Source organism: Podarcis filfolensis (assembly GCF_964270895.1).
Source record: "Podarcis filfolensis genome assembly, chromosome: 5".
Lineage (NCBI taxonomy): Eukaryota > Metazoa > Chordata > Lepidosauria > Squamata > Lacertidae > Podarcis > Podarcis filfolensis.
This window is the reverse complement of record NC_139608.1, coordinates 44330586-44356810: the sequence shown is the minus strand read 5'-3', so window position 1 is coordinate 44356810 and position 26225 is coordinate 44330586. Positions and strand designations below refer to the sequence as shown.

At 41.8% G+C, this 26225-nt stretch overlaps 2 protein-coding genes across 4 annotated transcripts in view; one reads left to right on the top strand and one right to left on the bottom strand.

Moving 5' to 3' along the window:
* The window catches only part of PDCD11 (programmed cell death 11), a 28877-nt gene extending 7420 nt beyond the window's left edge, over positions 1–21457 (bottom strand). Inside the window, exons 1-24 of one of the 2 annotated variants that reach the window (XM_083616472.1) lie at positions 21317–21457; positions 19917–20031; positions 18924–19055; positions 18422–18589; positions 16653–16814; positions 15907–16030; positions 15310–15491; positions 14554–14661; positions 14139–14345; positions 13593–13717; positions 12857–12917; positions 11984–12130; positions 10537–10788; positions 9917–10060; positions 8874–9068; positions 8123–8293; positions 7042–7261; positions 6356–6508; positions 5933–6048; positions 4615–5129; positions 4062–4124; positions 2790–2898; positions 2369–2458; positions 1326–1428 (exon numbers count right to left, since the gene is read on the bottom strand). In XM_083616472.1, the coding sequence (XP_083472598.1) occupies positions 1326–1428; positions 2369–2458; positions 2790–2898; positions 4062–4124; positions 4615–5129; positions 5933–6048; positions 6356–6508; positions 7042–7261; positions 8123–8293; positions 8874–9068; positions 9917–10060; positions 10537–10788; positions 11984–12130; positions 12857–12917; positions 13593–13717; positions 14139–14345; positions 14554–14661; positions 15310–15491; positions 15907–16030; positions 16653–16814; positions 18422–18589; positions 18924–19055; positions 19917–20021 (3652 nt within the window). In that variant the 5' untranslated portion in view covers positions 20022–20031; positions 21317–21457. Of the gene's footprint in view, positions 1–1325; positions 1429–2368; positions 2459–2789; positions 2899–4061; positions 4125–4614; positions 5130–5932; positions 6049–6355; positions 6509–7041; positions 7262–8122; positions 8294–8873; positions 9069–9916; positions 10061–10536; positions 10789–11983; positions 12131–12856; positions 12918–13592; positions 13718–14138; positions 14346–14553; positions 14662–15309; positions 15492–15906; positions 16031–16652; positions 16815–18421; positions 18590–18923; positions 19056–19916; positions 20032–21209 lie in introns of both variants that reach the window. The other variant, XM_083616473.1, reaches the window with a different exon arrangement.
* A 98-nt stretch (positions 21458–21555) lies between these two features.
* Positions 21556–24978, top strand: ATP5MK (ATP synthase membrane subunit k). 2 transcript variants are annotated; one of them, XM_083616522.1, is made up of 5 exons: positions 21556–21678; positions 22350–22414; positions 23133–23230; positions 23701–23798; positions 24693–24978. In XM_083616522.1, exons 3-4 carry the CDS (start codon positions 23144–23146, stop codon positions 23791–23793), a joined length of 180 nt encoding a protein of 59 aa, XP_083472648.1. In that variant the 5' UTR covers positions 21556–21678; positions 22350–22414; positions 23133–23143; the 3' UTR covers positions 23794–23798; positions 24693–24978. The 2 variants fall into 2 exon arrangements, with proteins under 2 accessions (XP_083472648.1, XP_083472649.1); XM_083616523.1 differs by having other exon boundaries at positions 21634–21717.
* Positions 24979–26225: the final 1247 nt, after the last annotated feature.

The window sequence follows — 26225 nt, the reverse complement described above, 5'->3', positions numbered from 1 at the left end:
CACTCCCCTATGGCCTACTTATACAGTGGTACCTCGGGTTAAGAACTTAATTCGTTCTGGAGGTCCCTTTTAACCTGAAACTGTTCTTAACCTGAAGCACCACTTTAGCTAATAGGGCCTCCTGCTGCCCCTGCACGATTTCTATTCTCATCCTGAAGCAAAGTTCTTAACCCGAGGTATTATTTCTGGGTTAGAAGAGTCTGTAACCTGAAGCGTCTGTAACCTGAGGTACCACTGTACAGTTAAAGGTTGTCAGGCTGGATCCTGAACCCCAAGTGCATCTACGATCAATTCCCACATATGGGGGACCTAATCCAATCCCTAGTACAAATTGCACCAGGAACTTTACTGGCACACAGGGAAGGACTATATTTGATTTCTAGTAGTAACAAGGAAATATACTCTCCCTGCCTTGCACATAAACACTGACAAAAACACTATCTTTCAAACTTTGTCAGAACCACAACAGGAGAGACAAAAACAGAACAAGAAGAGCAGTCCTGTCAGATCAGATAAAAGCCTCTATCTAGTCCAGTATCCCTTTTCCCACAGTGGTGAGCCAGCTGCCTAAGGGAAGCTTGCAAGCAGGATATGAATACAACATTCTCTTGCTTGTTTCTCCCAGCAGCTGGGAACTGGAGGAATACTGTCTCCAGCGCTGGAGGTAGCTCACAACCAACATGGGAAGGGTTGTAGTTCAGTGGTAGAGAACAAGTGCTTTGCACGCAGACGGTCTCAGGTTCAAGTTCTGGCATCATTAGGTACAGCTGCCTGAAACCCTGGAGAGCCACTGCCAGTCCGTGTAGACGATACTGAGCTAAATGGACTATTGGTCTGACTTGGTATAAAGGCAAGTCCTATGACCAGCAGCCACTGCTCAGCATTTGGTTGCTGTGCCTCTTTGATGACGTAAACAAGCCCCTACTACTAAAGGCATCATCATCAAGAGCTACAAAATGATTACTCATCCATTCACTTTGACTGACATACAGCCTGGCCCTGCTTTCGGCAACCATATTAGCATGGCCTTCCCTATTTATTACAATGCCACAGAGGCATTTACATGCGTACAATGTGGATATGAACATGAGGCTGTGTGTGTGTGTGAGAGAGAGAGACAACACTGGAGTAAATGGAAAGCCTTTTTATGCTCAAGAATTCCATGACACATCTGAAGCTTTTCACATACAAGGAACTACAGGATCAGAGTTATTATGAGCCTATGGAATTGGGTTTACAAGCCTCTGATGACTAGATGGAGAGCGACCGTCATTGACCGTCTCTTTCTGGGATCTTAATGTTGTGGCGCTCTCTTCTCATCATACCTGTAAGTGACAGATGGAGCTTAGTTTCAGTGACATCAGAGCCGGTCACAGTCGCAGCCAAAGCTTGTCCACTTCTGAAGTGTTTCCCTGCGTGTTTTAAGACCTGTTGGGAGAGAATGACCTGATCATTACCATCATCCAACCATTTAATTGTGCCTGTGAAGAATTCCCCATAGTGGTGATGCATGGGCGGGGGGACTGGGCTAGTGTTTAGCTCTTCGTAAAAACCATTTTGAAATAGTTAAGGTTTCAAATTGTGTACATATTTGGGAAATGCCCTGAGAGAGACCAGAACATTTCCTACACCTTTCCAGTGAAAATCTGAACAAAAAAAGCCTTGCGCTCCTCTTATCCTGAAAGAAGTAACCCTTGCTGTGACTGCTATTGACTATGTAAACAGGCTTTGATATGGCTGTAGATAGGGACGCGGGTGGCGCTGTGGGTAAAACCTCAGTGCCTAGGACTTGCTGATCGTATGGTCGGCGGTTCGAATCCCCGCGGCGGGGTGAGCTCCCATCGTTCGGTCCCAGCTCCTGCCCACCTAGCAGTTCGAAAGCACCCTTAAGTGCAAGTAGATAAATAGGTACCGCTTTATAGCGGGAAGGTAAACGGCGTTTCCGTGTGCTGCGCTGGTGCTGGCTCGCCAGCTGCAGCTTCGTCACGCTGGCCACGTGACCCGGAAGTGTCTCCGGACAGCGCCGGCTCACGGCCTCTTAAGCGAGATGGGCGCGCAACCCTAGAGTTGGACACGACTGGCCCGTACGGGCAGGGGTACCTTTACGGCTGTAGAATTCTTAAAGCTTAACTTGGAGAAAAAATAACAATCCCAAGGATAGAGGTTATGTCATAATAAATTTGTTAGCCTTTTAAAAAATGCTATAAGACTTTGTTTGACTAACATGGCTATGTCTCTGGTAATAGCCAGGACAATACACTTATAACATTTTAATGCTTCTGTTTCTTTACTGCAGATTTTCATGTTATTGAGCATAGCTTCCTGCATAGAAGAGTCCTGTGCCCTTCATTCCTTGGCAATTACTTACCGTGGGTCGAAGGGAAAGTAGCAGCTGTTGAACTCTCCCTCTAATGTTAGGGGTGACCTCCACCTCCAGCCATTTATTTGCAGCAGCATACTAAGAATAGAAGCGAAAAGGAGAAAATAAAAAACTCTTCACTAGAAAAGACAGAGTCCAGTTTTTACCATGCATTCTCTGGTAATAGGTCCTATAAATTATTCCAGAATTTCCACATCAACCTCCCCAACCCATGTGAAACAAGAGCTTATGGACACACATACAACCACACATTTTGGACACTATACCCCATTGGGAAATTGCATCAACCCATAGTATTCGGAAGCATGTCATGCTTCCCAAATCTAGAGTGAAGACTGGCCCAACTTTTTAAAATGAAGGGGGAGGGAAAACCCTTGCTACACAAAGGTAGAAAAGTTTTAGGCCTCACCTTCTTAACAAAGCATGTCACCGTCTGCCCAGGCTTAAAGGGTTTCAGTATTTCTTCCGGATTGCCATCTTCTGGACCCAGGGCAGTTTTGCTTTCTCCAGACAGCTCACTGATTGTAAGAAGAGATTTATTTATTTATATTTATTTATTGAATTTATATACCGCCCAAACCTGGAAGTCCCAGGGCTTCCAGAATAAAATCAAGATATAAAATCACAAAATATAGAATAAAAATAAAAACAGCCCAATAGCACACACCCATCCCAGTTATGGCCTTAGCTTCTTTGCTTTGACATTGACATTGACTATTTCCCCTGTCCCTGATCAAAGTGTCTCCTATCCAAGCTCATGGAGAACACAGGACTCCCAATTTTAAGTTGGCAATCAAAAGCAAGGGACATAGTGCACAAGACACATACCAGGATGTGTATTACAGGACTGGTAAATTCTCAACAAGGATGCTGGAGATCTACAGACATTTCCTATGATTTAGAATGAATTGGCTCTGAGTAAAACAGAACATGTGTTTGCATGTCTCCTACTGCAGCTCAATGAACTCCCACCCCAAGGAAACTGCTTGTGGGCATTGGAGGGCCCTTGGGAACGGTGTGGGATATGGTTGGGGGGCTGAAGATTGAGAGGGGAAAGTGGTGGGAACTGCCTACTATCTTATCTGGGAAAAAGGAGGAGCAACTTAGAATTAAAGCCATCATTCTAAAATAGCTTGATCACCAGACATGTTCTAGGTAGTCTCTACAGATCCATGGATCCTTAGAGGGGGAACAGCTTGAGATCCACTCCCTGCTCCCTTCCAATATTTTTAGGTCCAAGCATTTGCCAACCAATCCAAGATTTCCTATCTGTAAAACTCTAGGCTGCCTCCCTTCAATGTACTGTATACTACAATCCTAGCACCCACCAAGAACTTCTCTTGTCTTCAAGATCTGAATGTTTTATTCAGCTTTTAATCTGTTGGGAGCCACCCAGAGTGGATGGGGAAAACCCAGCTAGATGGGCGGAGTATAATTTATATTATTGTTTATTATTATTATTATATAATGATAATAATGCCAGAATCATTAAAATTAAGCAAATTGTCACTTGGGTCTAGCATATTAGTGCAATATGTTCCAAGATGCAGAATTTTATGTAGAGAAGCCCTACTCTGTCACTGACTAACATTCAGACCAGGAGACGCTTGGATAGGTGTATCTGTTAGCATTTAACATGTTGTAAAACCTCATCAAACAAAGTATCTAAAGGCTATCTTACCTTGGTCGGATGCTGAGCTCTGGGCAGGTACGGGTAAAATGGGGATGGGTGATGGGCAAATACCTAAAAATTAAGAGCAGATTAGCACATCATTCTTACTCCAGTTGCAAGTGGCTCTTCAGTTTTTCAAAGTTCCCTCTTTATCGGCTCTGGGGGTGGGGGGAAATAATCACTCTCTGAGCATGCAGGACTAAAACTGGAAAGGGTCTTTTCCACACAAAAGTGAGTGTTTCCTTAATTTGCATAAGTCCTGCTTCTAGAGTGAGTGGGAGGAGAAAACCCACTCTGGGTAACCTCTCTCCAACAGAGAATTGCAAATTGCCTCCTTATCAGCTGTAGGTGGAAATGGGTCTATATCGAGGTAGGAAGAGAGACAAGTGACTATGCTTTAATTGCCTGACTTGGATTGAAAATTAGTAACAGGGCAATAAATGCATGAGGACAACACTTGCACTTAGATCTGGAAAGTTCTGTGCCTGCTAGAACATTGAACTAAAATTTAGTAATTGGCTAAAACTCAGAAAAGGCACTCAGAAGCTTGGGGGGAGCTTACCTGTGATTTTTAATGTCTTTGCCCCCAATCACCCGAGCAGTCAACTGCTGCCCAACTCTTAGCACTGATGTTGGAAAGGTGCCTATGGAAACTTTATCCAGGATCTGGGATGCATGAATGGAGCCGATCAGCTGATCATTAATTGCCACTAGGACATGAGTAGGCTTGATTGACTTGACAGTTCCTTTGACCACATCTCCCAAGCACAGCGAGTGATTCACAATGGCCGAGGTTTCCCCAAGTGTTTCAGATTCACGCCGTGACCTGATTACAGCCTTTCTCTTCTTCTGATCTTGAACAGCAAGTAAGAGCCCACAGTCACCTGGCTGGAGAGTTTTCAGAACCACTAGGACCGACTGTCCCACTTTCAGTTTTTCAGAATCAAAGCGGAAAGTGTCATTGAAGTGGGAAGCCACAGGTATGGCAACCAGCTGACCATTTCCTACCAATGAAACAACTGCATGCTCTGTAGCCACATGCTGCACAATGGCTTGGTGCTGAGAGTTCTGTTTTAACTGGAAAACACAGAAATAACATCCAGAGAAAGTCACTCACTCACACACACACAAAACCTGGTACAGACTTCAGCAGTCATTTTGGCCCAAGGCTTAACGGTTATTTAAAAGCATTCCTGACAGATGTTTTACCCTCATCAGAAAAACTCCAGTAATGCACTTTCCAGGGTTTTGCCAGGAAAGACTAGGAAATTCTCAGGACACAACCTTTTTTTCATTTTTAGGCCCCAGCTGAATTCCTAGGCAAAAGCAGAAAATGCCAACACTCCCTGGGGTTTTCTCAGATGTGTGCCTAACAAGTGACCAGTTTTTCCTAAGGATCAAATAATATTGAAGAAATTGCAGCTTGAACCCAGTTATTCCTTCTAGGACACAGGAAGGGAAAGCTGCTCCCTCCTCCTCCTCATTATGGCCCCTTCACATTTGAATATAAGCTAACCAATTGTTTTGGTCCCAAGGACTGCATTCACCTTTGCCCAGTCCTCCAGGGGTCATATGCAAGTGGTAATCAAGGCTATACATCACTCTTGTACACACAGGATGCACACAGATATCTCTCCTCCCCACACTGTGTCTACTTTGACTTTCTCTTTGCTGCTGCTGGAGGCAGAAAAATTTGACTAGGAAGCTAAAACAGCTCTCTGGAGGGTGGGTCAACCACCCCTGGACTAGTTATTCCATTGAATTCTCTTCATACATTGCTCATTTCTATGGTATTCTATGAACCTCTCTTCTGTGACTCTGTTATTAACCAGCTACACAGGTTAGTATCCAGCATAAAAGCCAATTCAGGCTAATCATACCTTCTTAGGTTTGGGGGACAGCAACTCCTCTCTAAGCGACACATAGACCTTTGATTCTAGGGAATCAATGCAGAGAACCACAGCTTTTGTTTTTTCACCCTGGACAATGTTTTTGCCTTTAAAAACAAACAAACATGCACCATAAGATTATTGCTTGATATAACTGAGGCAAAATGAAGCAACTGCATTTCAGTACTTCAGTAAGAGACATTATTTATTTACATTACATCACTGATAGCTGAGTCAGGAGAAAAACCAAGAATTCACTCAGGTCTCAGACACACTTCTGCTGCTCAGACTGTTCAAAAAGACTCCACTCGTTGCAATCAATTATTTGTTTCCAACCCAAAGAGCAAAATATAGTATATCAGGACAAAGTAGATAAGGGGGGGGGGGGTGGAGAGACCACAAAGTATGTCCTACCTCCAAGGTGACTATGAGTAGCCATTATAGTCAAGTCAGAAACAGAGGTGCTATCAAATAGTGCTGAACCATCAGTGTTGACTTTGCGAGCTGTCAGCATCAGCTTCTGCCCAGGTTTTAATTCACAGACCTTTTGAACCACATCGACATCATCTGAGGATAAAGAAAGAACTAAGTCCCATTTGCAGCATGATGTTTCATCGCTGAACTATAGAAAGTCAGAGTAAGTATAAGAAGGATTAACTATTAAAAATGAGTAAATTCCCTTATTTTGAGGAATTATGCTCTGGTGCCTGAAAGTAACTTTCTTGCTGTATCTTTAAGTCAATATGAAAATGGAAGGGGGGAAATGGGGTCTTTTAAGCTCATAGCAAATGAGCCAGTCACCCAGAAACAAAGTGCCAGTCAAAGAAATGTAATCTTTCTCCAACTGCAAGTTAAGCAAAACCCACTTGGCAATCACATATAGCAGAAAACCACCCCGAGTGACTAGATGTTTTACCTGAAACTGAATCTTTAAATAAAAGTTTGAAAAGTTCCTAGGCCTCCTGATTTCAGACAAAATGTTGAGAAAAGGTGTTCCCAGCTTGTTCCCCAAACCAGGACGCTCACATGCATCCACTATGTGTATGCGGCCAACACAAGGTTTCCCATGGGCCATCTTTTATCATCATGACAGCCTTTACCTCTTCCACTCCTGATACTCTTGATCTCCTGCAGCTCCTTAAAGTATTTGTGCAGCAAACAGAAGCTCTCAGAAACAGAATCCTCAGAGGAGCACTCAGACACCTTCAGGGACAGCAGGATGCGTTGCTTCTCCTCGTCAATGCTGGTCACTTTGGCAACTACAGTCTGACCTACCACATAATGGTCTTTGGTGTCTGTCACAAACTTGTCACTCATTGCCTATAGCAATTAGGAGATAAGAACCAATTAATACTGTTCCATAAGAGTGCCTTTGCAAGAAAGCCATCAACACCACCTGCCTCAAGACTTCCAGAAAGGAAGGAATGCAATCAAAACAGTTCCAAACAAGAAACCTTTTACCTAGGCTGAGTTAGAGACAGCTCTATTAGCTACTTCATGCTAGCAGTCTAATTAACATTTCATCGCTAGATTGTTTGCCTTCCTAAGTAAAGACTAAAGGTTGCATCTTCAGCTAGCTGAAGATCTTTGGATAACGTTCAATGTGTTTTAAAAGTTGAATTTGTTCTATAAACATCTATTCTTTGACAGTCAACTGATGCTCATAAATTGGGAATTGTGCCATGTACTACTGCTCTTTGGGGAATGCGACAAGTGTACATATGGATCAGCACAAGTGCTTGAATGCTCTTTGGGGGCATGGCTATGGATGGTTGTGCCCGAAGTGGTTTAGTCATGCTGGCCACATGACATGGAAAGCTGTCTAAGGACCAATGCCGGCTCCCTCGGTCTGAAGCGAGATGAGCGCTGTACCCCAAAATCACCTTTGACTGGACTTAATCATCCAGGGGTCCTTTACCTTTACCTTTACCTATGGATGGGGGCCATCTTGAGTGCCTGCATTTCAAAACATACCACTAGGAAACAGCTTCTCTCACACCACTTGCAAGCAGGAAATTCCTATGTATTATTTTGTGCCCTTACTCCCAAACCCATCTAGAGAACTCCTCTCAGCAGGAATTTTTATCCTGCAGCATAAGAGATTATTTCAACTAGAAAGCACCTCTTCCTCAACATCTGCGAATAAACCTATTTTAGCAGGGACAATGCAACATGCCTTACCGACTTGGGTGCCAGCCCTGTCAGACCATATGGAAACTCCACAAACACACCATAAGGCATGACGTTTCTCACAAAGCCAGTCAGCAGCAATCCAGGCTGGATGTCTGAAAAGCTCTTCACCACCCGTTCCTCCTCAATTGCTGAAATCACCGATGGCTTTCTGCTCAGGGTCTAAACAATGGGTCAAGGAATACATTTGGGGAGGAGGAGCGTACTGGTAGTTTGGTTTTATTTGGCAGCCACAAAACAAGCATTTCACCAAAGCCTATTAACATAGAGCGGGAGGTAGGCAGACTGTTATAACACAGGGGACGTAGGACATAATTGTGCCAAAAAGTAAGATCCTGTTGCAACCAACCGCCTAATTCCATTCAGATTCTGCAGAGGAAAAAGAAAACGTTCTATCAGCAACAAGATTCCACTGGATCCCAATTCGCAGGCAGCCATTTTTAAAAAAAAAACTGAAGAAAGCAAAGGGAATGATTGCTTCATCCAAAAACCAAGGTGGTGAAGATACTAAAGGCTACAAAAACCTTTGCTCACTTCTACTCTCCCTCCATCTAAAAAATCTTCTAAGACAATTTCTTCCCTTCAGACTGCACAGACAGAGAGGTAAAACTGACACACACAGAATCTTTGAATGTCACTTCTCTGGGAGACAATATATGCAATGCAATGCAAGTTAATGCTGTTGTACAACATAAAATGGCTATATGATTTTACCAAGCTTGGCTGGACTTTACAAGGATACAACATGACCTCCCTTGTCATGGAGGCATAACACTCTATGGAGACTATCATCTGCTTTAAGGCAGGACCACCACAACTTGCTATTGGACACATAGTCAGAGAGATGATTTGTGGAAAGGTAGGCGAAAACATTGTCCGGCAAGATCGTAACTTCAAGGCCATCTTCTTTTTTCCTCAGAATTTTTACATCAACAATCTGAGCAAGAGAAAAAAGGCAACACTTTTTTAATACGTGGAAGACCACCACCTAAAATGCAATATTCCCAGGATAACAAGGTTTCTCAAAATGCAAGCAACTTAAAAGATAAAAGAAAGAAATCATCTCAACAATCAAAGTTAAAGTCTAGGAGCATTTCTTATTTTTTGGAATAACTTTTTATTGGGTTTTATAAACAAGGATCATAGGAATAATAATCAATACAAATAAATAAACCAGTTCTTATTTGAATATAACAAAAATAGCATAATAAATCTGCAGTAATATCTACAACAAATAGTTCATTATTAGTGATCATTGTAGAAGTTCTTGGTTTGTGAATTTCTTTTTTAAAAGGAGGTGGGGAACAGGATAGAATATAGTTGACAGATAACATTCATCATCGCATCGCTAAATGCCTGATCAGCTGCCCTTCTGGTTGCGCTTAGATTAAGTGCAATAGTCATTTTTACTTAGATTATCAATGAAACAATATAAAGTGTTTGTATACTGATGAACACGGGAGGGGAGTTCAAAGTGAAGATAATAATTTATGTTTAAATTTAAATCTAGACCAACCAGATCAAGCATTTATTCTGATGTGCAGAACACTTCAAGTTAGAATAAATGGTTTAAATCCAACAGAAATGCTCCATGTTTGCATGAAGTAGTACTATAATTGGGACCCCATAGCACAGTCCTTCTTAAGATATATGATCTGATAATCTGATCATTTTGTATGAAATAAAACCCAAGTTAGAAATATCATAAATTCCTGTCTTTGCTCCTAGCATCCTCAGGGGAATGTCAACAGGGAAAGGGAAGGGACATCTTTTAGAATAAATTACCCGTCCGGTTTCGTATGTTACTTCTCGCTTCTTTGAAGTCTTTTTTTCTCCACCATCCTCAGCTTGTGCTTCATTTGTCAGCTTGAATGACAGCAGCAGTCTCTCCTGCTCAGGCTCACATTTTAAGACAATCACTTTGACCACCTGATTTGCAAAACAAAAGAATCTTCATATTGCAGGCATGTTCACTTTCACACTTCAAAAACAGGACCACCTGCATGTGTCCCTGAACATCCCTCTACTGCATCCTATCTGGGTCCTAACCCATTTCCCTCCACTTTAGCTGGATAAAACGTGGAAGTTCTGTAACTTTCCACTGGCTTTATGCCTCTCTCTGTGTTAATGTAACAGATGTAAGTCATTTTACTAGTAGTTCAAAATCTTTTATTTAAATGTTTTTCAAGAGAGGAAGAGAGACCACTGCTATGTCTTACTACATAAGCATATCAAGGGTCCTGCGAATTCAGTAACAATAACCTGCAGTTCATGGTCTATCACTAAACAAATGTATGTGCATTAAAGATGTTATGCAAATCTGTTGTGCAAATGTGTGCAGCTATTAGCAACTAAAAAATTTATATCAAGGACAATCAGACTTTTTACTTTTACCCAGCTTTTACCTGGCCTGCATAAAATGTTTCTTGAGGAACAATTGAAGGTGCCCCGCCGAGCTCATTTTTGGGGACAAGGCCCTTTATGTCGTTGTAGAATTTCACAATGCAGCCAAACTCCCTAGCACATGCAACAAAACCATGGGTGATCAAGCCTGGCTTTGCATCTTCGTAACTGGAAAGAGCAGGGAGTTGGGAATTGACAAGTGTTCTCTTAAGCGTCAGAACAAGTTTCCTTGCTTCAGGATTGCAGGAAAGCACCTGGAGGAGGAGAAGAAACTGGAATTATGTATGCCAACTGGCAGGAAACTGCAATTGAACCAGAATGAAGGAACGTCCAAAATGTCAGCTTGGAACTCACAGGATCAGTCCTAATACAGCTGGCACAACCCATCAGCTTAGAAAAATAAGGGCTACGAAAGGTTAGGAGGTAGCTGTCAGAGACAGAGCTCATCCTGTAACAGGACCTGAATGACACTTCTTTAACTATTCAAAATAGGCATGGGGAATCTCTGATCTGCAAGCTAAATAGGCCACTGCATGGGTCCTAATGTGGCTGAGAATGTCATTTCCCCAGGCACACCCACCTGCCCAACACTTGATGTCAGATGATATCAGGTGCGGGACAGGTAAAGACATATTTGTAAAGGAGCAATTCAGAGACTTAAAGTGTGCTCTCAGCTGTTCCTAGGCAAGCAGGGCTTGCATTTGGCACCTTTAAAATACCAAGGGGAGCCAATCCCTTCTAAAGTTAGCAGCAATCATCTGATTGGTGCCGACTTCAAGCCCTGCTGGAAGAAGTTGCACTCAGAAGTTGCCTACCAAAAGCAGGGCTTGCAGTCTGTGCTAAAGTCAAGGACGTCAGTGCTGAAGTCAGTGCAAAGGAAGAAAGGATTGTAATTTTAGACTCTTAAAGGCCCTACTGTAGGATCCTCTCTTTAATTGGTAATGTTTATTACTTCACTTTGTTAAATATGTAGCAAGCCAGCTTGACTGCACTGGGGGCCTCTCCTGCTCATTTTGCCGAGTGGGGCCCCAGAATTCTGCCACAAACTCCTGCCTAGACGGAAACACTGTCTACATCTCATCCTGTGCGGCTGTAATCCTACACCCCTGCCAGCAGGTCCCACCGAACTCAGCGAGCCTGACTTCTGAGTAGGTAAAATAGAAATATTAGAAATTATGAATACATGTCATTGTCCCCATTTTAGATTTACTACAACTCTGAATAAGCTAGGTTGAGAGATAGTAACTGATCCAAGGATTACATAGTAAACACAATGGCTAAGAGGGATTCTGAACCTATGTTTTGCACATCCAACCTAATGTTACCCACAGAACCACAGCAGCTCTCATTATAAAGGCAGATTATTGCATGGAGAAAGCCCCCTTGGTCTCTCCTTGCTAGAGAAATCGATAAAGCAGGGCAAAGCGGTCCCTTACAGAGAGTTCTTACCCGACACCGGACAGTGCTTCCCACACTGTATTTCTTCTCTGGCTGTTTCAGAAGCACATCTGCCAGATGCAGTCGGGGAACCAGGCCCTTGATGTGCTCAGTCACCTTTACTTGCATGCCAAAGGGCTTCAGAGCCAACACCGTGCCCTAAAGTCCAAAAGAACGAGGGATCAGAAAGCAAGAAAAACTAGTACAGAAAGAGGAGATGCCCTCCATCTAACTTTGAGGTAGTGAATGTGGGGCATTCCAAATGTTTGACTCCAACTCCCATCAGCCTCAGCCAGCGTGACAAACAGTCAGAGGTGATGGGAGCTGCAGTCCAACCACTCCTTTGGGGGGAAGGTTGGGATATAAATTGGGCAGCCATCTGGAGGGCACCACATTGGCTACCCCAGCCCCTAAGTGTCCCTCTTGCCTCAGCTGCTACTACAGTGTTACTTAAGAACCATTTTGAAGGGAAGAGAGATCTAGCTTTCAATAATTACATTTCCCCTTGAAGCTCATGTTTATTGTTTTATCATACAGTTTAATTGATGCTCATTATTTAAATCTTTTTACGTAGACTGCCTGGCAAGGTTTGCCTAAAAATCAGCATATAAGTATCTAAACAAAGCATGATTACACAGACTAAAAGATAGGCAAATCCACTGCACGTAGCAGTACAGACTGATTTCTGTACAACTAATGCAACGGCTTTGCTAGGCTACAGTGAAATTAACAGTGTTCCATTAATGTCACACAGCAGGATTTAGGTTCAAAGATGCATTAAGCACACAAGTTAGAAGGACAAAATTGGACCAAAGCCCTCGCCTCAGGTTTGTTCAGCAAGATAAACAAGATTCCAAGGACATTTTTTTCTCTCCTTGAACTTACTTCCACCACCTGTCCAGGATGAATATCATGGTATCTCAGGAATGGAGCCTCAATAATGTGTCTGCAAACAAAAAGAAGGGAAGTGAAAATTGATCTGTGTGGTGGAAGAGAAACAGATGAAAGAGTAAAGAGAACTGATTCTCCCCCACCTCCAATTCTTCCTCCTGCCCTTCTAAACAGGTCACCAAGTGAGCTTCATGGCCAAGTGGAGATATGAACCCTGGTCTCCTACGTTCCTGTCCTGCCACTGTATACCATACTGGCTCTTTTTATATCTGTGCTGTCAGTATGAAACTTGGTATAAATGATCTAAATGAGGTAGGGTATCATTGGGCTAAATATCATTCACATTGTGTGCCATGATCTAGCCTTGGTGTGGCCTTGGTGTACATGGGGTGGGTTAATGGCTGTGCCTGGACAGAAATTCATCAGATGCTAGAAAGGACCTCAACAGAATTTCATTTGTAACTTAAGTAGCAAAACATCACCTGAAGGCAGAAAGTTTGGATACCTATGGAACCAATTTTTAAAATGTACAAATGCAATCCACTGCACAGGTGTGCATAATGTAGCCATCTCAGTTGTTCTGAAAGCAATGGGACTTATGTCCCAACTGAAATGTATTGATTAGGCATAAGGCTATGCATAGAATTTAAGACATGGAGATATGCTTGAAACATGAGTATATAAAGACATGCCACAGACTGGTTCACTCAAATTGCACTCTAAAGCTTACTGTTTGAGAGACACCACCACTACATCATCCATTGGGCTGTACTCAATAATTCGGCATTTATGTTTGCTTCCAGGCTTGAATGCTGCAGGTTTGAAAGATTTGGCAGTATCTGAAAGATGTTTTATCTGAAAGAGGTATAAAGATAGTGCAGAAAATGAAGATTAAATTATAAATCCAGACAGTTTTCTAGTTTAAGATTAACCCTGCTGTAATCCAGAAAGCAAAGCAAAGCCTAGTTTCTGCATCTATCTGATTCTACCTTCCAATATGAATTACAATGTGACAACAGAGGTTATGATTGCATCTAACAAGGGTGAGCAAACAACAAAGGAATCTAGAAAAGCTCTTTGCTACCTTCAGACTCTGGGCTCTTCTCCAGGACAAATTAAGACATCATATAACACATTCACAAACAGATGCCAAGACACATCTATGTATTGAATCGGTAATGGGCAAAAGTGCTGATGTACTGCTCTCCAAACATCAGCCATGATGGTTGAAAGGGTCTACCTTCCTACAAGGTGCAATCAGCATCGAGTTACTTACATGTGCAAAAGCTAGGCAGCCACCATCCAGCTTGAAGATGGCACCAGTCTTTTTAAGAAAGGTCTCGACTGTGGAGTCTGGAACTACCATGCCAATCTGATCACTAGACAGCTTGCCAAGTTGAGTGCCAGGCTGGAGGAAAACTGGGCGCAGAGATAGGCGTATTGCCTTGGAGGTAGGATTGTTGAAGAGAATGCATGCTTTCACCTGAAGGGGAAAACACAAAGGGGGGGAGGTGTTAAGTTTGTAGGAAAAATAGGGAATGTGCTGAGAATGGTACTTTACTTCTCTTAAACATTCTAGCCTCTATGACTATGGCGAAACCATAGAGAGATGCACTTGTTCAATTCATATCTTAACCAAGTCCTGCAGCACCACCTTAACACAATTTAAGCCTTGCTATAAAATCACTTACCGTCTGACCTGGTGAGTAGTTTCTTGTTTTTGTAGAAGTCATATGCATGTAGTCCACAAGTCCAGAGAAGGAAGACAGAAAACTGAGAGAAATTCCAAAAGGAGTCACCTGGAAATATTCAAAAGGAAACAAAAATTGCCCTGCAAGATGTAAAATTAAACAGAATTTCTCTGACAGACCTGAATATTAAATGAATATTGAGTTCTAATGTGGCTGTCATGAAATGTAAATGTGTTTTATGGTTTATATGTATTATATTCTTATACGCATACAATATTAATGATTCTTTTGCTAGCGGCTCCAAATTATGTCTTCTAGTGCTGTAAATAACTAGATTTAATAACATTTTAGGGTGGTAATCAACCAAGTCCTACTCAGAGTAGACACATTGAAATTAATGAACCTAAGTCATGTCCATTAACTTCAATGGGGTAGCTTGAGGAGGGCTAATGTTGAATATCACCCTATAGAGATCTTTAAAAATCTAGGTTAAGCTAGAAGAAAAAACAAACCAAAAACCTCATATGGTTCAGACACAGGGTCATAGATGTTTCCAACAAAAAGCCTCTACATTTGCAATTATCCTTATATTTTAACCAACCTCAGTAGTCAGACTGGAACAATTCAAAGCTGTCAAAAAGTGGATGCATCTTCTGTTTAAAATGCAGATGTGTTAGAGAATTTATTAATTTCATGGTACTTTTCCAAGAGAGAAGAAAATAAGATTAGTACATTAATTCGTAAAAAACAGCTTACCTCCTGAATCTGGGCTTTCACCACCAGCCCAGGTAGCAAATTGCCAAGGGACCAGTTTTGTTCTTCTGTGGCAATAGCTGCAGCAACCTCCGACTGATCAATGGCCATGCGGATTATCCGCCCACCATTCTTTACTTCTTCAATAAGGCAGTTGAAGTATTGGCCTATCTTCAGCTCAGTCCCTAAGAGACCAACACATGCAACTATCATCACTTATCAGCAAAGCTTTGACATTACCTTTCTATCACTATGGCCATTATTTCCTGGCACCAGCTACTTCTGAAATCCTTTCACATGTTCATCACATTAAAAGGCTTTTCATCCTAGACTGAAATACTCCGCCTTGCATAAAAAGCTTCCTAAACAAGAGAAGCCAGGCAACAGCTGGCCACTTATAAGTTACTGTACAATGATATGTACTCAAGAATCTCTCTCTCTCTCTCACACACACACACACACAGACACACACACACAAACAAACATTGGGCAGTAAACTCTGCCTCTGGTAACTCCCAAATCTAAGATTTTACAGTTCTCTAAACCACCCATTTGCTTCTGCCCCTGCCTTAAACCCAGTACTCCTAAGTATAGTTATACCTTTGTTGGCTGACTGCAGGTAGGCCTTGGCTTTCTGACGAGGAATAAATGCTTTTGTTGCTTGGATGCCTATGTCAATAAGGTAGCCGTGATCTTCCACACTAGAGATGCAGCCAGAGAGCAGCTGTTTGGAGAAGAAGTGTACGCTTAAAGGAAATTTTATCAGACTCCTTGTTGTTGTTCCTCCCTCCTCAAGCACTCAAGTTTCCCTGAAAAGAAACAGGACTTTGGGCTTCCACAAACGAGACCTATACCCTTTACAGCAATATTAGGACAAGATATCTGCACCTGCTGAAATTCTATTCCCTGCATTCTTATAAAAGGCACAAGAACATTTCCCCATATCAAATCACAAAAAATAAACAGATGATATGTTTTGAGCTCATCTGATGATGCCCATTGCCAGGTTCCCCAGCTACTGAGGTTAGGGTATGTGATGATACCAGAGAGGTTCTTTTCCACGGAAGCCCCTCTCCAGGTCTGCATACCTGGCACCTACATGGATGACTTTCTGGCACCAAGTAAAGGCATTTTTATTTTATCCAGACATCTTAATTCATCACACTGAGTTTTTATTACTGCTTCTTTCAATTGTTACTTATTTCAAAGCTATTTATCTGCTAAAGTGTTATTAATTGTAGTAGTTTTGTGCTTTTTATTTTGCTTTATTATATTTTATTTTTTGTAAGCTACATGACATAATTTTGAAAAGGCAGGTGTAAACAGATAATTCATATGTTTCATACCATGCCAGGTCTCAGAGTGGCAGCATTCAAAGCCTTGTTGACATCTTTGGGGTTGATTGTTAGCTGTATACTCTGACGACCTGTAGTAGTCTTCTCCACACCAACCACAGCACATCTGACCAGCATTCCTGGGGTAAAGAGATCTGAGAGAGAATTCAGATCCTGCAAAAAGATAGTTTAATGGATAAAGACTAAAATAAGGAACATATCAAAACAGCAACATCAATATCTAGTCACTGACTCTGAAACTTTGGCCAAACAAAATCTTCTGCTGTAAGCAATACAACTGAATTTTTGAACATGCTACGGAAGATGTTGATTACTGAAGGGGTTGCAATGCAGCCATTTAACTATTTAAAGCTTATTTCCTCCAAAATACAGATGGCAAGCCAAAAGAAATTCATGTTACTGGCTGTGTGGAGACCCAATGCAGGACTTTGGGGGCAGAGTCTAAAAGGGAACTAGCCAAAGGGAATTTCTAATATTTCCTCTAAATTCTGCCCTTCTCCTGAGGATTCCCATTTCCCTCTTCTTCAGACCTTTCATATGTTGTTTCCCTAACAGGGTTTCTTGGATTTTTGGGTGGCATTTCGAGTGAGTGTGATTTGACAGCAAAACAAGAGTCAGATAAGAAATTTTTCTCACTGCTATTCCCTCCGGCTAGGTTCCCTTTTAGACTCTGGCCCCAAAGTCCTGCACTGGGTCTCCACACTGACCCTGCAAGCTCCCTTCACCCAACCACAAGTCTAAAACCTCTGCCAGAATAGCTTCAAGTTCTCTTTTCAATTTATTGTGTTGGCTTTGCCTCATACACTGGGTTTTTCCACAACTATATCAATATGTCTTCACACCCAGGATAAGCTAATCATTCCCAGATTTACCTTTCCCCTCACAGTGTATTCATCCCACCTCTACCACCAATTTGTGGCGTTCGTACAAAGCCCCTGGTTGTTTCACAGACTATTGACCTGTACACCACTACTTTATTCTTCTGCTGCCACCAATTTTGTGGGGAGGAAACCCAGGGTTCCCCGGTGAAGTATTGTGTTTCATTCAGGTAGAGTTAACAATGAAGATTAAAGTTTATTTCAAACACAAACAAGTTTTAAAATATATTTGAAACGTTGTCACTCTATTGCCTCTCAGTCTTGTCCCTGTCTCTAACTCCTCTATCCCCCCCCCCCAAAAAAAGAACCACCCGAACTGTCAAAACCTCTGGGCTGAGCCTCAAAATCAGGTAGGCTCTGCCTCTGGGCTTTCTTATTGGTCAACCTATTAACCCTTTCTCTCCCTCAATACAAACGTATCCCTAAAGAATGGGCAAACACCACATCAGCATATGTTGTTCCAGAGTGAATGGGATGTGTCAATCAAAATCTAGAAGTGTTTTTTTTAAAAAAGATCTACCTTCTTTCCTTTTATTCAATTCCGAAGATATTAATTTCAATGCACATCCTCCCATTCTTGCAGTGTGCAAAACACTAAAGCAGGGCACTCCAGATGTTGGACTACAACTCACATCACCTCTAGCTGTAGCTGTTGGGGATGGCTAACAACATCTGGATGGCCTCAAGTTCCCCATCTTGGCACCAAAGCAAGTCAGGTGTTGCAAAGGCAGCTCTAAATGGTCTTCTACAATGTAGGCCTCTTCACAACAGAGGAGGAAACAGAGGAGGCAAGAGAATGCCCTGAACAGAAGAAACCTGCTGCTTGGTGGTACTTGCAGAACCCACCAAACAACTACGTAATGCACACACACCTTGTCTTACCTCTAAGTGCTCATCTGTAGCCACCTGTTCATTCAGCATCTTATTGTAGGCATCACTTATACGTGTCACTTGCACAAATCCAGTGAGCCCATTGGGCAAGCTGATCACCAGCTCAAACTGATTAGACTCTTTCACGCATCCTAAGAGCAGTACCCCTGCAGTGAGGGACTGTTTAAAAACAAGGACAGATAATGAGCAACTTTCAGAATCACTTTTTTCTCCTGTGTTCTACACAACTAGACTGTCCCCCACAGGGGAAAAAGGTATAATGTTAATAAAAGCTGTTAGTCCCCTTTTTAACAAGACCTAAAAAAATCCGAAGAAAAGCGGAAGGGGAAAATTACATCACTGCCTTCTGCATGCTATGAATTATCTCTCAATACCACAATGATGTACAATCTACTCCTGTCTCATATGCTACTATTTGAAATGGTACTACTTATTATTGTGTAGCTATTTGCCACAGTGTGAAAATAAGCCATAATACAAATTATAGACCAACCTCAACTGTTAGAAATTCAAAATGTTTAACACCGATTTTTACAACGGCTTTCTTCTCAATCTTGAGTTTTTTTGGCTTTGTTTCATCTTGATGGTTTTTCTTTCTTTTCTTGGTCACTTCTTCATGTTGCGTCTAAGACAGTTAAAAAAAAGAAAGACATTTCAAGATTTTGAAAAGACAGTTGCTTCCCTAAAACAATAGTTTAGTTTTAGAGCTGCAAAGGGACCCATGAACGTAACCTGCAGGAAAGCATGTTTAAGAGAGTTTAATCTTAAGGAAGGCCTGGTCTGAAACTCAAAAGAGCTGTACAGATCTAAAGTTAAACAAGAATGGAGATGCTGTTACCTTCCCGATATTGCTGGATTACAACTTCCATCATTTCTAACCAATGGCCATGATAGCTAGGGCTGGTGGGAGTTGGAGACCAACAACATCTTGAGATCGACAAGTTCCTGCACTAACCCAGTTTAGTGTTATGGAAGCAAGTGAGCTCAGAATTGAGGCTGAAGTCCTCCACCTCCTCTCTCTTCCTCTGGCACACATCAAAGGAAGAATTTTGAAGCATTCACTTCCGAGTTTAAACTAAACTAACCACAATTTGTTGCTATGCCCAAACCAGGCCAAACTCTGGCTTACTGAAATGAGCCAAAATCAGAAGCTACAGTTTAATCGGCAGGAAACTTGTTTATACAGCACAGGCATTTCTCTTCTATCCTGAAGAGTTCCCAGAACCACTTATTGTGTTAAGAACAATGTCAGTGCATCAATCTGGGACTATAGCACAGTGATAAAGCATATGCATTGAATGCTGAAGAATCTGGGCTGAATCCTTGGCAACTCCAGTTAAAATTGCTACAGGTAAGAGGGTTTGCGAAACACCTTTGTAAGCAGTTAGAGAATTGCTACCAAGCAAAATAGGCAATAATAAGTGACAAGATGAACCTATGATCTGACTTAGTAGAAGGCAACTTAATATGTTCACAATTTGCATACTTTGAATAAATTATCCTGCTCTACTGTTGATTGTCTGGCTGCTTTTTCTTCTTGACTTTTCCTTTGTGGGCCACCTCGAGGGAAATTCTCTTCTAAAGATGACATGGTTATCTTTCTGCAATGGAAGCAACGAAGTTATTTGAATACAAATCATGTTCAAAAGGGCAAAACCAACACAAACATTTTCTTATATGCAAAGAATGAGGACAGACTTTAAAATAACAGGAATAAAATAACTGTTGTGCTTTTGAAGATGATTCATTCTCTAAAACAAGACAACACTCATGTGAGTATCAGGACACCAAGAGTTCATAAATATTGTTAATCTATGATGTGCAAACATTGTACCACACCTACTCAAACTGAATGTCTACTGGTAGAGATGCAAAAATAAGCTAGTCCTTCCTTTGTTCTTAAGTAACAAAGAGTTATTTCATGAACCAAGATCCTAAGTATTCAATGCCTACATAAGTGGAGATCAATAAATTGTTTTTTCTATCATTAGCTCAGTTGGTTAGAGCGTGGCGCCAATAACACCAAGGTCACAGGTTTTATCACAGCATGGGTGCATCCAAGGGGTTGGACTAGATCAGTGTTTCCCAACCTTGGGTCTCCAGCTGTTTTTGGACTACAACTCCCATCATCCCTATATATCAAGACCAGTGGTCAGGGATGATGGGAAATGTAGTCCAAAAACAGCTGGAGACCCAAGGTTGGGAAACACTGGACTAGATGATCCTCAGGGTCCCTTCCAACTCTATGATTGGGTCCTCTTCCAAGTCTATGATTCTATTACTCAGCCAAGAAAATAACTCACCTGTTGATTTCTGGCCGTTGTGCAGCTATTAGAGACCCAAAACCTTTGTATTTTAAAATATGACAAACTAAAAAGAGAGCATTTCACAAACAATATGCACTATTCTAAATGACTTTGCTTCATAACCATACCAGGATTTTAATCATTTACCCCACATACACTCAGAAAAATCTAGCAATCTTCTGCTAGTTTTAAAATATAAACATTTTTATATAGCTCAGAAGGCACAAAGTGGAAGCTGGGGCAGATAAGAGCACTATTTTCACTCTGTCTTTATGTCCATAAAGCAGCTTTCAATATTTTAAAAAATAAAATAGCAAAAACAAATGGGTTAAATCAAGCCACACAGCCCCCCTTCCATGTCTTCTGTGAGAGATCCTGCAATCAGAAGAGCGGAGGCGCGTCACAGCAAGCACTCCGGCCGCGAACCCGCAAGGCACTCACACAGCCACGCTAGTTCTACACGTGCAACCCACCTTGCCGTATTTCTCAATCCCCAGCTCACTCGGACTCGGCCCCCTCTCCTTAGGCCACCCTCCTTCCCGTCATTATCCCTCTTTTCCAGAGAGCTCAGCTTATGTACCTTTCCCCCACGCTTCTTCAACTCACTGGCACGCCTGGGGCGTGAGAGCCGCCATCTGCTCCGTAACCCGGAAACGAATTCGAAGGCCAGCAAAGGGCAACCGGAAGTGGGCTTTACGGAAACCCGGCCGTGGTAGAACTCGCGGGATGGTTTATTAGTCGTCACAGAGCGCAAGGAATCCGGTAACTTTGACAAACACGCAAATTGCCCAATCACACCATAGCTTTCTGAGGCGGTGCCGCCTTACTCGTCAGGGCGGCGCGCCTCCCCCAATCAGAGGCAAGCGGAAAGGACGGCTGTTTGAGCGACGCCATCTTGCACGCGAAGGGCATTGAATGGTTGTTATCGGGAGGAGAAAGCGGGTAATAACTGCGGCGGGCGCTGACTTGGCTCGGCAGAAGGTTAATTTTGTTGGGGTGTTTTAGTAGCATCTGTAAAAAGGGTAGAGGCCCTGTTAGTGTATTGTGACACACACATGCACCCTTGTAGAAGTAACCTTCAAAGAGTGCTATGGCAATTGAAATTCAGTTTAGTAAGCCAATAGCTACTGCATAGGTCCAAAGGGTCAGCATTTTTGTGCTGCTGTTTCCGACCGGGCCGAGGGATTTAGGCTGTCATTTTCTATTCTGTGTGTTGTCTTCAAAACTCGTTATGAATGTCCTTGGTTGGTATATAGAGTAATTTAGCGTTTGATACTCTTTATACGCAGGTTGCTGTTCATATGAAATAACTAAAGTTGGTTCAGTGGTTGGTAATAGCTAGCCGAGGTCTAAAGGAGCTTCTATTATGTTGATTGAAAAATAATAAGCAGTTTGAACTGTTTAAAGGCTATTATTTCACTAGTAAACGATGATGCATAAAATAACTTTCTGGTTAGTGAAATATCCCAATGGAAATATGCAAAACGGAGTGGTTTCCTTTTTCTGAAGTTCTGGTGTTATGCATAGCACCAGACTCTGGTTGGCTTTGCTTATGACTCCGTAGCGTCCCTGTATCTGCAAGAGGATGAGCCGTCTCTTTCCTTGTTTTTCAGATTTGCAGTGTAAAATCAATCCACCTGTTGAGATACCTGTGTTAATCACAGTTGAGAAACATTTGGTAAGTTGGTCTCCTATACTAGATCTAACTAGTATTCCTCAGTGAATTGATTTGAATGTTTCAGTGGTTGGTGCCTATTCCCTTCCATTTCTTGCTGATCAACAGTGATTGAAGGTCTGTTTGAAAGCGCTTGCTTTCTGCCCAGACTTATGCCTTTAGCTATGACATTGATGGCCTGACTCCTTGGGGTGGCAAACTACAGTTGTTGGTCTTGTTGGTCATTGACTCGACCAGGTATAGGTGGTACAGGAGTTGTAGTCTGGAACCATAAGATAAATTTACTGCATGAAGTATTCTAATGTCAATTAAAACTATGGATTACATCATTCTTACAAATAGGACATGCAACTCTTATTAGGTTATCTATTATTATTACCTATGCATGTGAATACTGGCAAATCCGTAACCTGCTCTATGGAGGCTCAGGTGGCTAAATAATTCGTTATTTACAAGCCCATATTACGTTTCTTGAAGCATCACTCTTAACTTCAGAAGTAACCATTATTGTTTGAAGGTCAGCACTGTAAATTATATTGGTATTAGATGTAGCAGACAATTCAGAATAACAGCTTTGAGTAGATCCTCCTATGTAGTTTTAGTAGCTAATGCTTTTATACTCAATTGTAAATAATTGGAATGAAGTTGGTCTACTTTGGCTGGAAGATACTGTAGATTTTTTAAAAAAGATTTAGTACTAACTTCCTTTTTTTTAATCTAGGACTAATAGTGATGGCAGGACACGATGCTGGGTCACAACACCAATTCACAGGGTTTAATAAATACTTCAATACCTACACCATAACAGGCAGAAGAAATGTAAGTGTCCAGTTAAATAACTGCTAAGAAACAAAGAAGTTGATTCTCAAAAGTTCCTGAATTGATTTGGGAATGTGTGGGGTGGGAACCTCTGGCACACAGACCGAATTAGGCTCGGCAGGGATCCTAATTTGGTTTGCAAGGCTCTATTCCACAAACCACTTGCCCTGCCTCTGGTATCCTGTGGTGTGGCCTTCACTTTGAAATGCGTTTCTAAGAAGTTTAAATGAAATCTCCTTGGAACACACTTCAGAAGGTGATGTCTTAGCACCCAAGGTGGTGTCACCTGACAACATTATTACATTAGGTGATTTGACAGGTGGACAGCCCTGCCTTCCTGTCAGATTTGGGCTTTAATAAACTCAGGTACTTTTAATAATCCATTTCTCTCTTTCCTGCACTTAAATAACAGAAAAACAACCCTTTGAAATGTGTTTGATTTGAGGAATAATATCATTTTCTGTCTTTAGTATGTTATAGCTACATATGCAACGATTGCAAGTATCATCCTGTATTTTAAACTGAGGCCTAAGAAGCAAACTCCAGCCGTGACACAGAAATAAGATGGGTAAGTGTCTGCCATATTTTACTGATGCCAGTAGGGCTTAAAACCTCCAGAAATCCAGGTAAATCTCTGTATCTGTACATGAAATGTCAAATGCAAGTTTAGGATCTTAAGCACTTGTATTGTTATGAGTAAATCATTTCATAGGGCTTTAAGCAGATTACGACATGAATGAAGTTATTTCCTACCAGGAATGTTGTTATCATATGTTGCTGTCTCTCTAATCTCAACTTGAACATAGAAGGGCTTTCTTAAATGGCATAACAAAGTGTAGTGATCTTGAATTTGTGTAACACTCTGTTCTTCAGCTAATCAAACAACAGGAGCAGATGCATAGTACCAGAATTTTGATACAGGATATGCAAGGTTAATTTGCTTGTTTTTGAAACCTGGGATGTTTGCCATGAGTTTAAATTTCATAGATGTCTTAATAGAGTTGGCTAAGGAAAAGTTGATAGTTCAGATAGCAGCAATTGCTCAGCATGTGCATTTTTATCCTATTTTATGTCACTCGGTTCTTCACTGAGTGGCATGACAAGAGTATCTAAATGCAGAAATAAGGGGAAGTGGTTGCTTTCATATCCTCTTGACATCCAATTGTGAGCATACCTTTAAGTTCTGCCCAACTAAATAGCATGTTATTTCATGTCAGCAGTGTATCCCCATTTGTATGATCGTATATCTGCTTAATAAGCCTTAAATGTGTGAGCCAGCAAACCAACCAGGAAGTCTTCTGTTAACTGTAATTTCCCATTTTTTATGAGCCAGGAAACTGGTTAATGGCTTCAGAACAAGCCAGTATATGAATTTTCCTGGTTTGGGCAAAATACTGCCACTGTGTGTTAATAAATAGAAGTTGTGCAAGATGTAGTAACTGAATGTTTATTTTTTTGACAGGTTGACATGTTGACACTGGACCATGCACATAATATAACTAGAAGTTGATGTACACTTCAATAAATCATGAACAGTGATGAAGTTTGTCATCTGTACACATTGCCACTACAGAAGTGACGGTCCTACATATAAACAGTGTGCAGAGTTCTAGTGTGTACAATTCAGTTAAGGAGCCCTTTCAATCTGTGCTGAGAAATGATGGATACATCCTTAGGCATTACTGTATCTCTGGGATAAATGTTACACTGCATTCTGTTCCAAAAGTAAATTATGGCTTTCATTACAACCATTTGTGTTCCATTTGTAGCAAGAGAGGAACAAACATGATCCTATTTCCTGTGTCTTAAACATGTGGATGGTGCTGAGCAGAGTATGGCACTAATACTAAATGTTAATATAACCTGTTTAATCTACAGACATTCGTCAACATATGGAATTCAATGATTTGGCAGGGCTGCTTTTACATCTAGGATAGTGCTGAATGATTGATGTTAAGACTACTTGACTGAGCTTATTTCTGAGCAAATATGTGTCTGCCCCGCTCCGCACAGCCTTAATTCAACCCAAAGTGAAATGCAGATAGGTAATAGGGATCGTGGGTTGCATCCATTGTGGGGTCACAAAGCTTTCACTTGCTTTTAACCAATTGTGGTTTATTATGTCCAAACGGAAACAAACTGGGCAGTCTTAACTATGGTTTTTTGAAACTGGTTTATGAACTGGTCATTTCACCAATCCATAGCAAAGATTAACTACTGTTTAGGCTTCAAATGTAACAGTACATGTAATTAAATTGAAAGTAGAAAGGGAAGCGTCTAATCTTGCAGTCCTGCCGGAGGTGGCTTGCTTATTTATGTAATGCAAAAACATAATTTAGTGTTGAGACTCAAACCAGGCCTAAATCCCTCCACTTTCTGCAGTTTGCTTCTTAGGAAACATCCTTTATGATGCTGCATATACATTTCATCCCAGATGATGTACCGTATTTTTCGCTCTATAGGACGCACCAGACGATAGGACGCACCTAGTTTGGGGGGGAGGAAACGAGAAAAAAAAAATTCTGAACCCCAGAAGCCAGAACAGCAAGAGGGATCTGGCTTCTGGGATAGCCTCTTGCTGTTCTAGCTTCTGGGATAGCCGCTGGGATAGCTGTTCTAGCTTCGTGCGAAGCCTCCCCAGGGCAGCGGGGTGCCTTCATCCCCATGTCCTGCGGAGGCTTCTGGGACAGCCCACGAAGCCTCCGGAGGGCAGCGGGATGAAGGCACCCCGATGCCCTGGGGAGGCTTTGCGCAGCTAACCCTGAAGCTAGAATAGCGAGACGGAGCACTACACAGCGCTCCCTCTCCGTTCTGGCTTCTCGCTTAGCCACGCAGCCTGCATTCGCTCCATAAGACGCACACACATTTTCCCTTACTATTTAGGAGGGGAAAAGTGTGTCATATAGAGCGAAAAATACGGTACTTCCAGTGACCTGCAGGCCCCTTCTGATGGACAAATGTTCTAATCAGTCACTTAGAGGCTAGTAGTGAGCAG

What these genes read in the sequence shown, in the direction of transcription:
- ATP5MK (XM_083616522.1), top strand. Translation starts at nt 23,144, where the DNA reads ATGGCAGGACACGATGCTGGGTCACAACACCAATTCACAGGGTTTAAT. An exon ending in CCATAACAGGCAGAAGAAAT is followed by an intron (nt 23,231 to 23,700) that starts GTAAGTGTCCAG and finishes TTCTGTCTTTAG; the next exon opens with TATGTTATAGCTACATATGC.